Source organism: Equus caballus, chromosome 20 (genome assembly GCF_041296265.1).
Source record: "Equus caballus isolate H_3958 breed thoroughbred chromosome 20, TB-T2T, whole genome shotgun sequence".
Taxonomy (NCBI): domain Eukaryota; kingdom Metazoa; phylum Chordata; class Mammalia; order Perissodactyla; family Equidae; genus Equus; species Equus caballus.
This window is the reverse complement of record NC_091703.1, coordinates 44,512,173-44,527,105: the sequence shown is the minus strand read 5'-3', so window position 1 is coordinate 44,527,105 and position 14,933 is coordinate 44,512,173. Positions and strand designations below refer to the sequence as shown.

The 14,933-nt window shown below is 43.6% G+C and overlaps 3 protein-coding genes across 6 annotated transcripts in view; 2 read left to right on the top strand and 1 right to left on the bottom strand.

Moving 5' to 3' along the window:
• The window catches only part of MED20 (mediator complex subunit 20), an 85,521-nt gene extending 85,320 nt beyond the window's left edge, over positions 1-201 (top strand). Inside the window, exon 6 of the mRNA XM_014734412.3 lies at positions 139-201. The gene's annotated coding sequence lies outside the window, so the exon portion shown is untranslated. The remainder of the gene's footprint in view (positions 1-138) is intronic.
• TOMM6 (translocase of outer mitochondrial membrane 6) overlaps positions 1-14,933 on the bottom strand; it is a 74,157-nt gene that overhangs the window by 57,755 nt on the left and 1,469 nt on the right. The window contains exon 3 of one of the 3 annotated variants that reach the window (XM_005603907.4): positions 4,393-7,760. The exons of 1 other annotated variant lie outside the window; for it this stretch is intronic. The gene's annotated coding sequence lies outside the window, so the exon portion shown is untranslated. Of the gene's footprint in view, positions 1-4,392; positions 7,761-14,337; positions 14,831-14,933 lie in introns of those variants that run through there. One more of the 3 variants, XM_003363713.5, reaches the window with a different exon arrangement.
• Positions 167-14,519, top strand: USP49 (ubiquitin specific peptidase 49). 2 transcript variants are annotated; one of them, XM_070245554.1, is made up of 6 exons: positions 167-1,501; positions 3,026-3,230; positions 6,361-6,469; positions 7,010-7,215; positions 8,152-8,349; positions 8,717-9,562. In XM_070245554.1, exons 1-5 carry the CDS (start codon positions 167-169, stop codon positions 8,340-8,342), a joined length of 2,046 nt encoding a protein of 681 aa, XP_070101655.1. In that variant the 3' UTR covers positions 8,343-8,349; positions 8,717-9,562. The 2 variants fall into 2 exon arrangements, with proteins under 2 accessions (XP_070101655.1, XP_023480683.2); XM_023624915.2 differs by having other exon boundaries at positions 8,152-14,519.

The window sequence follows — 14,933 nt, the reverse complement described above, 5'->3', positions numbered from 1 at the left end:
TTTTGAATTGAAAACTAATGAGTATTGAGTTGAAAATGTCAGTGCAAGCCTTTTTCTAGGAAAATATTTTGCTAAAAGGTTTTTTTTTTTTTTTTTTTCCCATCTCTCTCTCTCTCTTTGGGGACTGTGTCGTGCCAGGTTGAAAGAGTGGAGATTTCCATAAGACATGGATAGATGCAAACATGTAGGGCGGTTGCGGCTCGCCCAGGACCACTCCATCCTGAACCCTCAGAAGTGGTGCTGCAGGGAGTGCACCACCACCGAGTCCGTGTGGGCTTGTCTCAAGTGCTCCCACGTGGCCTGCGGCCGGTACATTGAGGATCACGCCCTTAAACACTTTGAGGAGACTGGACACCCCCTTGCCATGGAGGTCTGGGATCTCTACGTGTTCTGTTACCTGTGCAAGGACTATGTGCTCAATGATAACCCGGAGGGGGACCTGAAGCTGCTGAGAAGCTCCCTCTTGGCCGTCAGGGGCCAGAAGCAGGACCTGCCGGTGAGGCGCGGGCGGATGCTGCGGTCCATGGCCGCGGGCGAGGACGCCATCCCGCTGCAGCATGCCCCTCAGGGACAGCCGCAGATGCTCACGGCTCTGTGGTACCGGCGCCAGCGCCTGCTGGCCAAGACGCTGCGGCTCTGGTTCGAGAAGAGCTCCCGGGGCCAGGCGAAGCTGGAGCAGCGGCGGCAGGAGGAGGCGCTGGAGCGCAAGAAGGAGGAGGCGCGGCAGCGGCGGCGCGAGGTGAAGCGGAGGCTGCTGGAGGAGCTGGCCAGCGCCCCTCCGCGCAAGAGCGCGCGCCTGCTGCTGCACGCGCCCCGGGCCGCGGCCCCGCGCCCCGCCTCGCCGCGCGCGCCCGCCGGGGGCCGCCTCCAGCCGCGCCGCGCCCCCGCCATGGCGCCCGGCGTCACGGGCCTGCGCAACTTGGGCAACACCTGCTACATGAACTCCATCCTCCAGGTGCTCAGCCACCTCCAAAAGTTCCGAGAGTGTTTTCTGAACCTCGACCCTTCCAAAACGGAACACCTGTTTCCCAAAACCAACGGGAAGGCTCCACTGTCGGGCAGGCCGGCCAGCAGCTCGGCCACTGAGCTGTCTGCGAGGAGCGACAGGGCTGAGTCGGGCGAGCGGGAGGGCCTCTGCTTGAACGGCGGGGCCTCCATCAGCCGGAGCCTAGAACTCATCCAGAACAAGGAGCCGAGCTCGAAGCACATTTCCCTCTGTCACGAACTGCACACCCTCTTCCGAGTCATGTGGTCTGGCAAGTGGGCCCTGGTGTCACCCTTCGCCATGCTTCACTCAGTGTGGAGCCTGATCCCTGCCTTCCGCGGCTACGACCAGCAGGACGCGCAGGAATTTCTCTGCGAGCTGTTGCACAAAGTGCAGCAGGAACTCGAGTCCGAGGGCACCACGCACCGGATCCTCATCCCCTTCTCCCAGAGGAAGCTCACCAAACAGGTCTTAAAGGTGGTGAATACCATATTTCACGGGCAGCTACTTAGTCAGGTAGGTGTGTGCCCACCCTAACCCCCACTCTGCCCATCACCTGGAGGGAGGCTTATATGTTCGAGTTTGGGCTTCCTGTGAGTGCCTCCCTTGGTTGTTGGGCTCACCAGGGTACCCAACATTTGCTGACATTATGCAGAGTAATTGCAGGTGGCCATTGTACCTTTCATTGTAGTAATCTTTGTGATGGCCTTTTTGGTGAACTTGCCTTCTGTCTCTTTCTGGGCAGATTTTTAGTTTCACTTGCCATATCACTTCATTTTCAGTGACTGTCTTTACCTTTAATGCCAATATGGCTAATACAATATTCTCATTGTTATATTTAAGTACCGATTGTTGGCATACCATCCTTTGATCAGTTTTGGGAAATTGAAGTTTGCCCGTAACCCTGGTTCCATGGTAGTTTGAAAGAGTATTCTTCACGTGCATTCTTTACGTACAAGGAAGGGAGGTGGCTAGGAGGATGCCAAAGGCCTAACCAAGCCTCCCTCCTGCTCCCCATCACCTTTTATTTCCTGAGTCTTTAGCCATGTAGGGATGTAAGCAAAGTCTTATAAACAAGGCTTTGTGAGAATATGCAGAAAGAATTTTTAGAGTTAAAAAGGCAGGCAACTTAAGAGACTCGGGTAAAAGCTCTATCCTATGCTGAGGTTTAGGTTTTGTGTCTTGGTATTTAGTTTTAAAAGAGTGATGAATAGGATGGGAAGAGAAAGTTTACGCTTTTTTTAGCATGTGAAAGGGGAGTATTTATGGGTACTTCCTCTACTCCCTGAGGGTCCATAGGAAGAGAGGAGCATCTGGGAAGGTTATAATGGGAGAGGAGGTCTAATCTCAAGGTACTTTGAGGCTTTGCGAACCCAGGGATCTGTGTAGGATGCCCAAGAAACAAAGTCAAAAAGAGGCAAGTTGGACTGGATGGAAGGAGCAAAGTCTGGAGGAGGATGGAATGTGAGGATGAGAGAAGCAGACAGGAATGTGCAAATTGTCCATTTCAGACAGATTCCATGATAACTTGCAGTCTGTACTCCTGCAGTATTGAATGGTATTGCATGCTTAGGGAGAAAGGGAGAGGTACTAATCTCTGTGCTGCATGTTTTTCCAATTCCAGCTAGCATCACAATTCAAAATACATGCCAGAAGTAATATGCTCTAATTCTCTTAAAGTTCTGTTTATTATTTTAATATTACAATAAAGTTTTTTTTTTAATTCTTCTTCTCCCCAAAGCTCCCCAGTACATAGTTGTATATTCTAGTTGTAGGTCCTTCTGGTTGTGCTATGTGGGAAGCTGCCTCAGAGTAGCTTGATGAGTGGTGCTAGGTCTGTGCCCAGGATCTGAACCGGTGAAAGCCTCGGCCATCAAAGCAGAGCGTGCAAACTTAACGAAACAGCCATGGGGCTGACCCCAATAAACTTCTTTTGAAAACTGTACACTTAGTTTTGGTCTGTCTTGTATAAAGTGAGCAAACAGGTATGTGGTAAGCATGGAAGTTATATAACCTGTTAAATCAATCTTTTCATTCTAGGTCACATGTATATCATGCAATTACAAATCCAATACCATTGAGCCCTTTTGGGATCTGTCCCTGGAATTCCCTGAACGCTATCACTGCATAGAAAAGGGGTTTATCCCTTTGAATCAGACAGAGTGCCTGCTCACTGAGATGCTGGCCAAGTTCACAGAAACAGAGGCCCTGGAAGGGAGAATCTACGCTTGTGACCAGTGTAACAGTGAGTGCTGGGGGTGAGGGGATTGGCGGTGGCCAACTGGAATATCAGTTTAAGGTGATTCTTTTGCCCCTTTCGTCAAAAGTAATACTGATAATATTGAGTGGTTCTAAAGCATATTTTAAAGATTTTTTTCTCTCATTTTACTGAAAACAAGCATATGGACATTATATATTAAAAAACAAAACAGAACCTAATAGTTGTGCCTCCTTTGACTCCTGCTGTGACTGACATTAGTTGTTATCTTGGGAAGCGTTTGAAAGTGTGGATCCTGAAATGGGGTCTCTAAGAATGTGAGTACTTAGCTTCATAGTGCTACAGGGTCCTGCTAAAAACTCATTAATATAGAGTCTCACAGTTTTTATTTAATCTAAATTCAGGTAGCATAGCCTGTTTGAGCTATGGTATCAGAAAAGTGTACTTTTGTACTGAATTTGTGGATTTACATGTGTCAGCAGTGATGCTAAGGATCCGTAAAATGAGAACAGAAAGCAAGTTATAAGGTCCATCGCTCCACAGCAGCTTCACAGTTACTTTCTGCATTTGTTTGTTTCTTCACTTTCCTGAAATGTTCGAATCTCGGAAGGGGTCATAAGGAAGTATTTCTCTATCATGGCGTTAATTTTATAGTGGAACTTTCATGTGGTTACGTGGGCATCTTGCCCCACTAACACTTAATGCTTTTGCTAACTGAGCACATAGAGAGGAAATGCAGAAGAAATACTTGGAAGCTCATGTTTGGGTTTTTTGGCATATAAAAATTTGGAAACTAAAATTAATGTGGATTGTTCAGAGATCTAGAACTCAATTTGCAGCCATATAGTAGTTTTGACTAAAAGTTTTGGGAATAAAACCAAAAATATATTAATCTTCTTAATATAATTGCATATGTTTTTTTAAAATAGTAAATTGTAGTAAACTTCTCTCTGAAGAATCAGGACAAAAATGAAAAGCGATACTTGATATCATTTTGCCATTTTAAAACAAAATTTGAAATGCTGTAGTTGGTTAACTGTAGGACTCCCCACTCCTGTTCCACATTGATATAAAGGCAGTGACTTAAATTCTAAGAGCAGGATCTGTTTAAATAGTGGTTCATAAAGCTTTTTACTTGTAAGGAACAGAAGTATGTTAACCGTTTTAACTCCATCACTTTCAGACATGATAGATTAGGCAAGAAATACTTTTATTTATTTTTGCAAGAAAGGATTGTTTTTCTGGTTGCCAAAGGTGCCAGTTTATCAGGATTTCTCTAGGCAAGTTCAAATAATACAGGGAAGGAAGGCTATGGGGAAGGGATGAAATGCATTGATTGCTGCCCACCTCTCTGTGTGGCTAGCTCAGTCAAATGGAAACAGAACTGATCAATCTCCATCGAATCAGTAATTTCTTTTTCTTTGTGAATTTCATTTTAGGGAAACAAAGCCAGATTCTATATTGTCTTCATCTTAGCTCACATACTCCCCCTGCTGAGCGTGGCAGTCACTGCCAGGGTTTCCAAGCAGAGCTGCAGTAATTTTCAGAAATCTGCTGGTGAATAGGAGTGTAAAATAAGGCCAGGGCCCTCTTTGAATTCTCCTTCTGTTCCAGCCCCCACATATCATCACTGCCAGCCCTAGCAAAAGCTATGGCACACTCATTCTGGGGCAATCTATTATAAAAAGCAATAGCTCCACATGCAGTTGTCACAGAAAGCTCCATGATATGTCATCTGACTGTGATTTGCTACCTTTCACAAGTGGTACAGACAGGACTTGGAGTCAGATGCCAAGCTCTTCAGACACAGACCACGATATCAACAGCTCAAAGACAATTAGCAGGCACCACAGTGGACCACTAACTAATTTTATATTCCCATCCATTCACTGATTTAATTAATATAATAACAGAGCAGTCATCAGTAAATGGTTATAGAGAAAGCTTCTGATGGAAATTAAAAGAACTTTATTTCCATTGTTTATTTGCTGTAATTTAGAAATGCATTTCCTGCACAATTCAGTAGCTTTAGAACCAAAATTGGGAGTCTGAGTACGGGTTCTGCTTTGCACTGGGTAAGTCTGGCCAGCCTTTCAGCCTTGTCCTGCATGTCCAGCAGTCTGCTTTTATCCAAGAAACATGTTTCAAAAACATGTTTCATAAAAATATAAAACCAGCAAAGTTTCTTTTCTGAATATTTATGTGCCTGAAAATCAGGCTGAAAAAAAATATGTTGAAATACTTTGTCCTTTGGTAATCGTATGTCTCTTCCTTTTTCCTAAACCTGAAATATATGCATTAGTCCCCACTTGAGAAGAGAGGAAACTGAGGTTCAGAGTTTTGAATAACTTACCTAATGGCATAAATAGCTGTACGCAGGAAATAGAATTTGGCCTCTCTGATGAAAACAAAAAGCTTTTTAAGTTATATTATGCTGCATCATCATTTAAGTGATAAGCTCATATATAAAGGCATAGAACCCTAACATATGCATCTATGTGCATGTGGTTGCTGTGACCTTCATTATATTCCATTGATAAATCCGTGACATCAGGAGCATACCATCCTAAACCCATACCAGTTTTGGAAACTGCTGATGGCACAAGTTTGAAAGTGGATGTATTAGGATTAAGTTTGTTTGCTTATAAGTCAACTCAAATAACGGTGACTTAAAACGAGATAGAACTCTTTTCTTTATATAAAAGAAGTTTGAAGGACATTCAGGGCGGGCATGGTGGCTGCATGGTCATCGGGGACCCAAGTTCCTTCCCCATCTTTCAGCTTTACTGTCCTAGTTCAGGGCTTCCATCCTCAAGGTTACCTCATGGTCCAAGTAGAATTCCAGCAATTGCAAACAGTAAGAAGGACAAAGGATGTACCTTACAACTGAGTCAGCCTTCCTAAGCAGCCATCCCAAAAGAGCCACACAATCATTGCTTTAATCTCACTAGAACTTCCATGGCCACACCTTGCAGGCATGTGAGGCTGGGAAATACAGTCTTACAGAGAGTCACATTGCTGCCTCAAATAAAATGGAGATTCAAATACTGAGAAATAAGAAGAATGCATATTGAGTGGCAAGTCATTGTCTCTGTCATAGCTTGGAAAGAATGTGACTCCTCATAACCTATGTCTTATACCTTTCCAAACCATATAGGCAAACGACGAAAATCCAATCCAAAACCCCTTGTTCTGAGTGAAGCTAGAAAACAGTTAATGATCTACAGACTACCTCAGGTCCTCCGGCTGCACCTTAAAAGATTCAGGTGAGCTTGCTCTGGGGCATCCCAGGTGGCTGTGAGCTGTGGGAATAGCTGTTTCAAAGGCTTTAGTGAGGGCAAATGTCTGCTTTAGCGCTGGGAGGGGAACTTTGTTCCCTAGAGACCTTGCACATTCCATGAAGGCTAAGTGCTTCCTGCCCAGTGAGGCAGGTTGATGCTGGGGCCCTGCAGGACTGGACTTCCACATTCGTGGCCCTGTTTAATTGGCTGGCCAGCCCCGGATGTCTGTGCCTGAAGATTTTCTAGCCTTTTATAGAGTCACCTTCAGAATAAAGTATGAGATAATCTGAAAAGCAGGGCAGGCAGTAAACTACAAAAAGATTATTGACTGAATTGCTTGTTTATAGAGATTTCTAGTTTCAGGGTATATCATGGAACATTCACAGGAAATATATGTGGACATTGGCTGTTTTATTGGCATGAAAACCAAAGCCCGAAGGTTTTCTCAGTTCCCTGTTTACCTACCTCTACCTATGACTGCATATGCCATTTTTTACTAGTAAGAAGTCTATATCCATATTCTAGGTGGTCTGGCCGTAATCATCGAGAGAAGATTGGGGTCCATGTCGTCTTTGACCAGGTATTAACCATGGAACCTTACTGCTGCAGGGACATGCTCTCCTCTCTTGACAAAGAGACCTTTGCCTATGATCTCTCCGCAGTGGTCATGCATCACGGGAAAGGGTTTGGCTCAGGACACTACACAGCCTATTGCTACAACACAGAGGGAGGTGCGTGCGCTTTACTCTGTGGGGTGGGGGACACGGAAAAGGGCTGGTTGTCCACATTTCATTGCTTTCCTTTTATTTCATCCATAAAGAGATATTACATACATTAAAATTCAGTGGAAAGAATGATGGAAGTTGTATTCAAATTTGGATATATCACTAAGTAACAACATGATTGTTCTAAGAATTGACAGGATCATGTAAAAGTGCTTAGCACAAAATGCTCAGTTAATGTCCAAAGTTATTGTTATTATTAATACTTCTGCTGCGACCTCAGTTCCCTTCCTGGTTATGCAGAAATGACATGACCTCTCTGACCTCATGGAGATGGTGTATTGATCTCACTAGCCTCAGCTCATAATAGAGCTGAGGACATCTATTGAGCACTTACTATGTCTTGCTACCTCCCTCACAGTGGGATGGTGGGGATTCAAGGGCCCCTCCCAAGGAGCCTCCCAGATACTGCAATGAGGGGGGTGGGCTGTGGGTGTGTTTTCAGCGGTGTTCCTCTCTTGAACTCCTCAGTCCTTGGGGCAGCCAGGGGGAGCCTGTGAACAAATAATTTTTTATTCCTTCTAAATTTTCTGTTATCACTATTTACATCTCCCCTCTCCTTCTCCCTTCTCTTTCTATCTCTTAGTCCCCATCTGCTGGCTGACTTTGTAGAAGGCCCTAATGGGCAATGAAAAAGCCTGAATAGAACGAGGACAAAAATTACAGTCAATATTCTAAGCAGTATTGTGCAGTTTGGTGGGGTTAAATCCAATGGTTACAGGAGTCTGTTGGTTTCATTTACTTGTCTCTTCCCCCACCACCATAATCAAGGGTTGGCTGTATTCAGAACTCCTCTGTCCCTTTCTTCATCTCCTGGTTTTGCCTGGTAACTGGAAATATAAGTTGGGTAGTCATTTTCTCTCTTTCTTTCCTTTGGTTTCCTAGGTTTTTGGGTCCACTGCAATGACTCAAAGCTGAATGTATGCAGTGTCGAGGAAGTGTGCAAAACTCAAGCCTACATCCTTTTTTACACTCAAAGAACAGTTCAGGGCAATGCAAGAATCTCAGAAACCCAACTCCAAGCTCAGGTGCAGTCCAGCAACAACGATGAGGGCAGACCACGGACCTTCCCCTGAATGGGAGGCATGTATCAAGGACTGGCTTGCTTTTAAACTATTGGTGTCTATTCATCTTTCCTCTTATAGGAAATAAGGTTTACTGCAGGAACAGATTACTAGGTTTGCCTCACTGGGTCTAGAGCAGAAGGTGCCAGGTGACTCATGTCCTATCATAAAATTTATAGTCTCTTTTGAATGCATTTGGAAATTCTCTCCTTTGATAAAACCAACCAAAAGGAGTAACTTCTATGAAGATTCTTTCATCAGTTGCTTCTGAATATAAAGGGATCTGGGTGGAGAAAAGAGGGAGTAAATTGCTTATATCCAGCCAGGAGAGCAGCCATGTTTCTTTCCATTATGTGATTCCGCTGCTAATCAGGACCTCCTTACAGCTTCAGAAGAACCCTCCTGATGTGAGCAGCCCTGGAGAGAGCACGTGAGGAGGGGCCCTGGGCTGGCAGCTTGCTGGATGGGATTGGTTCCAAGGTGGGAGGTGAAGTCTAAGGATTTGTTTCTACAAAGGAAATAACTCAAGGGTTGAAAACTTGCAGATTTCCTTTTTTAGGGGGTAGTAGTTGAAGAGTGGAATGCAATGCATGGAGCAAATTTCCCCATGCAAAATGGGAGGATTTTCAAGTGTCATAGCCTCCCTGGCTGCTGCTGTCATTTAACCATTCCACATCTTCTGAGGCTGGCATGAACATCCCTTCATTCTAAAGAAGGAGCAGTTCATATGGGGACACAATAAACTGGTACCTGACATGTTCTTTCTTGCATGCTGAGCCTCTGGGCACTCCTGGCTATCCAGTTCTATTCCTGGTTCAGGTCAGGTCAAGGTCTAGGGTTTGGTTTAAATTGGCCTTTAGGTCAGTTGTCTGAGGCTTTCTCAGAACTCAGTTAAGGGTGGGCAGGGATACTGGACCACCTTATCTGAATGCCTATCACCTGTTCTCACCTTGGTGCAGCATGCAGCTTTTCTTAGCCTGCAGCTTCTTCCTTGTACCTGGAGGGCTAGAATATTCTTGTTCACCACAAGGTTTGAGAGCTTTTGCTTTCCTAGGGCTTAGGAACCTACCCCCTATATGTCTGAGCAGTTTATTGCTGATGGCCCTGGCCTATTTCCTCCAAAATCTGAAAATCTCTACTGTTTCTTTACCCAACCACACTCAGTCCATCAGAGAAAAGCAAGAGTGCCCTGTCCTTTACCCCAGTGCTAGTAAAATATCTTTCTTTTAAAACTGGGTCAGTTTCTAAGTGGAATGAAATTGCCCAGATGGAAAAACCTCCTCCCCATCGGGCACTACTGAATTTCCCTTCTCAATCCTTTGCTTAGACTCACCAGTAACAGTGAATGCAAACCATAACTCCCATTGTGGGGGTTGCTGCAGCCTGCCTCAGCCTGTCACTATGAATGCTCATCTTTTGACTGAGTATATCATATCAGTATTTCAATTCAGGTAGAAGTACAGTTGTCACTTGAAGGGAGTAGATGTGGAAGGGAGTTTGGGGAGGGGTGGGAAGTTGGGAAGACGCTAAAGATTAAGGGTCGTAGCTTTAGTGATGTTGATGAGCCACATTTCCCAAGCAGATCTGTAGCATCTGCTGTTGACCTCTTTTGAGATGAACTCTCCCATAGGACCTGCCAGATAGCACTGAGACATGGAAGAAATTCAGACAGAAAAGGGCTCGCCCTGATAAAGGGGGAGTGACTATATTTTAAATTAAACTTGCTTTTTCCAACACTGTGAGATTTCTGTAATATTCAGCTTTTATTTGGAAGCGATAGCGTATGGCATTTTTTATGCTGTTTGGTTTATATTGTCTACTGCAGGCTTCTTATGTACAAGCTTGGCCAGGGCTCACCCTCTTCCTGGACGCTGTTTTAAAGTGTCACAGCTGCCCATGCTGCCAGAGGCTCTGATGTGAAGCTATACTCTCTAGATCCACATTTTTAAGTCAGCATGATTGGCAATGACTTCTAGAGAAGCCCATTAACTCAAAAAAACCAAGGAGAGTAAAAAGGAAAGGAAAATAGAAACTGTGCCTCACCTTTCATTGAATGCTCTATTTATTATTCTAGAAAAAGAGAACTTACAAATGGAGAAAAACTAATAGAGCATCTACTTCATCCCTCAGGCTGTCCAGGGGGAAATACTTAAAAAAAATAAAATATGCATTTAATGAAAAATTAAAGGATCTTCAAATTTAATTTTAAAAAATAGTTTTATACCAAATATTATAAGGGTTATTAAGCAGATTAAGGATTTTGTAAAATAACTGCTTAACTTAGCTGAGCACCCATGTATCAAATGAATAAAATCATTTAAAGCGAGTTGGAATAGAAATCAATATCAGAGTCCTCACCGAGCTGCACACTCTTGACGGTGCCCCTGCAGTCACAGACACCTCAGGTACCCAGAGGCAGCAGCACTAGACGCTGTTGAGAAGTTAGTATTTATGGAGATTTTTATTAAAAAAGAGTTCCCTGCTGCATAAGCCAGTAGCTGTTGTGAGGGAAATGTCCCTTTGCCTTTAATTTATTTACATACTGGAAGTAGATGAAGTTCTTAGTTGCATCTTTAAATTGAAGCATTCTGAAGAGAAGAAAACAACCACCAGGTAGAAGTTGACTAGAAGCTGCCAGATTACATCCCGCATCTCCTAACTGAACCTTATGGGCCTGCTTCTCTCCCAGATGAGTAGTTAGAGTCCTGTTCCAGGAACCCTTTGCAGTTGGCTGGTGTGTTTACTTTCTGCTGTAACCAGCCAAGGTGAACGCACCCTGGACCTCAAAAATGATTTTTACCTCAATCTAGCTTGACCCTCATACTTGTGGTTGCCTGAGATGAGCATCCATGCTACTGTAAAAAAAGTTAGGAATGCTCTCAACAGCCAGGAACTGAAGCTCTTATTAAATGGTGGGCAGAGCTCTTGCCAGCTTTGACCCAGCTCCTCTGAGGCTGAGGGGGGCAGTGCCACAATGTAAAGAATTTCCAGATGTCTCTTAAAACGTCATGAATAAAATTGAAAACTGTAGAAGTGTTAATGTGTCCTATGGACTCAATAGCAGAGTTTATTTTTGTTTTTAACGGCAAGGCTTCTAGAATCATTGATTGTATGAGTTCCCTACTCTGGCTATGCTTACAGTTCCATCCAAGTGCAAGAACTAATGAGGTTGGTTGGCTGGCAGTGGGGCACGGCCCTAGCCAGGCCCCAGCATAAGCCCAAGAGAGGTCGACAGTAGTGCAGAGTGAAAACTTGGGTGGGTAGGGGGTGGGAATGTGGGTGGGCAGGCAGGGAGGGAGAAACGGAGTTTGTTTTACTTACTGATAAAGCTTTGTGAACTAATTTTATACAATTCATAAAATTTGGTGCCTTGTACCCAATTATGGTTTGCATGGAACTGAAAAAGATTAAGGGGAAGGATTCCTTCTTGTCATTTCAAGTGGCAAATGGGTCTGTATAGTGTAAAGGACATTTGGTATCAGACTTTTTTAAAGCATTTCATATCTCTTGCGTGTGAAAGCAAATTATCCTTACCAGCAAGTGCTGAAATTCTACTGTAATGTCCAAAATCTTTGTATTTGTAATTATTCATCAAATGGCTGCTTTTCAAGGTAGACTATGTACCCCATTCTTTTTCACCATCCCTTTTATGGTACAAACATTAACTCGGTCAGGCCTTTTCAAATCAGGCTGGGAAGGCTATCCCTTCCTAAACATATATTATATCCCTATCTTGGGTTGTACCTTATGAGTGGAAGGGTTGCTTTTCCAGCTGGTTGGGAGAGCACAAATGTTCAGGAAAGGCCTTTTATTGTTTCTAATGCTGGGCAACTTATGGTAGAAGTCAGACAAAAATGGTTGCTCCTGAAGTCATACCTTCATTAGTTCTGAAGTTCTTTTGCACATTTCACAAAGCAGTATAGAACACAATCCCCCATATGTGAACCTTTAGATTGTAAGGCAAGCCAGTGCACTGTGTAGTATGCAAAAGGGATGGCTCAAAGAACCTGTCCCAGCCCCCCAGCCCGTTTTCATCAGGTGCTGCCCTGGATGGTGCTGAGTGGCTGTGAGAGTGGAGGAGACCCAGTCTGCTCACCTGCAAGACTGTTTCTAGCATGTTCCTTTTACTGCGACCTTAAGGTTTTCACTGAGCTCATGAGACTTCACCAAAGGGTGTCTAAAAAGCTCACCACTGAAAGCACATTTGATAATTGGGTCCCTCAGCCTAATTACTGGCCCAATTAGGTAAGGAGGTTCTATCTTTGAAGTAAAACCTCCCATGGCCACTTAGTTTTTTACTGGGTAAGTATGCTCCTTGGTGGTTCGGATTCTTTTTTGAAGTCAGCACTACAGCTGAAAAGCGCCTTCTAAATATGGCTGTGAGTCTAGTTTCTATCTTCTACATTTAAATTAACCATCTTTTGGTCTAGGGCTTTCACTTTAACCACTGTGTAGTCGTTCAACCACACATTGCTCTAAATACACCAGAGCTACTACCACATTGAGGCAAGTGGTCATTTTTATGGACTCTTTCCATACTTACTTCTGCTGGCACGTTTCCTAACCTAGGTAGTATATAAGGGATTTTCCTAGCACTGTGTTAACTAGCCAGGGCTGAAAACTGTGTGACAGAATGTAAAACTGACTTCCCTTGGGGAGAATGTTATGTGTTAGAATGGTAAAAGCCAGCACTTTCTTTTACAGAATAATTATCAATATTTCTGGAAATTGTAAATTTGGTTGCTTTATTTGCTAAATTCTTATCACATTGAGGAATTAAGCTAGTTTAAATGACACTTTACCTGCATTATGGCTTTACAAACCAACCAACAGTAAACACTATTACTTGAAACTAAAACATTAAATTCTGAGTGAAATTTGAATTCTGCCTTTGGAAGCTGCCATGTCTTAATTTTTGCGAGATTTTGATTTTCAACTTTGAAAATTTTTATCAAATAGAATTATTCACAATTATGAGTTGATTGGGTAGCAGACTTCAAGGATATAAGTTTCATTCTATAAAGAACGGGAGGTGCTGCTATTTCTTGTATTAGCAGCGTCTGGTGCAGGTCTGAAGGGGGCTAGAATCTATGCTATGGCTTAAACGTCTCCTTCCTGCTCACCAGCCTATGTGAACCGTCCTCATCTTAACATCCATAAACCTGTCAAATGATCTGCGGTCCCAGTGTAGGCTCTTCACGGATCTTGGTTTCATGTTAAGAGAGCCACAGGCCTGAATTCACACAAGCTCAAACTCCTTTCTCCTAACATATGGGAGCTGCCTGATTAATACTCACAAGAAAATGGTGCTTTTTATTATATATATATAATTCTCAAACAATTCCCAGCTTTCTTAACAAGATTTATGCTGGCAGGGTTGAGGAGGACTAGTCTGTCCTATTTACCTTTAGTGAACAGACTGCTAGAGACAACATCTGTCAACTGTAACAACTAGGCCACTGTGGTGCATTTATACTGACCCGCCTTTCCAATTCATGTCCTTTAACCTCATACCAGTTCCATAGGAGACTTGGCACTGAAAAGCAGTATTTTTTAAAATGTAGGAAAAACAAGTAGAAGTAAATCAACTAAAAAAAATTGCCAAGGGGCACCTGTCTCTGTCTCCACATCTTTCTAAACCTACACGCCTCTTTCCATGTCAGTTCCTTACATATTCCATTTCCAAAGAAACCCAAACTCCTGGACAGTCACACTGCCATGAATTTTAGGGTCAGAAAACATCTATTTCCTTGTGAAGGAAGCAGCTTCCTCAAGCAGTGTCACTTTAGTGCCCACTGCCCAGGCTTACTTACACCTTGCCTCCACCTGCACACCACTGCCTTCTTTCTGCCAAAAGATCTCACTCTGTTACAGCAACACTGCCTCCCTGGTGCCTGGAACACCCCTCCCCCCACACACTAAAATGCTATGCAACACCAAATAGCTTCCTCCCTAGTATGGCTCAAACATGCAAATTCCTCCAGAATAAGCTTCACAGTGGCTACAGTTTCCGTTTCTTTTTTTTGTTTATTATGAAGCAAACCACCTCTGTTACAATCCATGTTTGGGCTTTGTTCCTCTCTCTTTTGAGTGTGAAATATAAATCATGTTTTTATGATTTTTGTAAATCTTGACTTTTTACACCTTGTTTTTGTAAGCCGAAGTTTCTTATTAAAAGAATAAAATGGCTTTGTGTGCAGTCTTTATTTCAAATATTTATTAAAATACCATTAGCTTATTCCCTAAGAGCTGAGATCACCCCCTGCAGAAACTTAGGAACAGAACTTTACGGAACAGAAGACAACACTTTAGCTGAAGCCTGACTGCTGACCAGAGAATGGGATCCTGTGTGCACTCAGCAAAGCAAAGGACATCAGGCAGGGAAGGGACAGTGCCCGTCTGAATCAACTTCAGCTGCCATCAGGGCAAGTCTTGTGATGGTCACAGACTGGAGGCTCTGTTTTTGGAAGGTTCAAGTGCAGCACAGGGGTTCCAAGTGTCTGCAGACGACAGGACAACAGGTGGCATTAGAAATGTAAAAGCACTGCAGGGGAATTGGTAAGAGACTCAAGTCCCGTGCAACATCTGGAAACACATTTAACT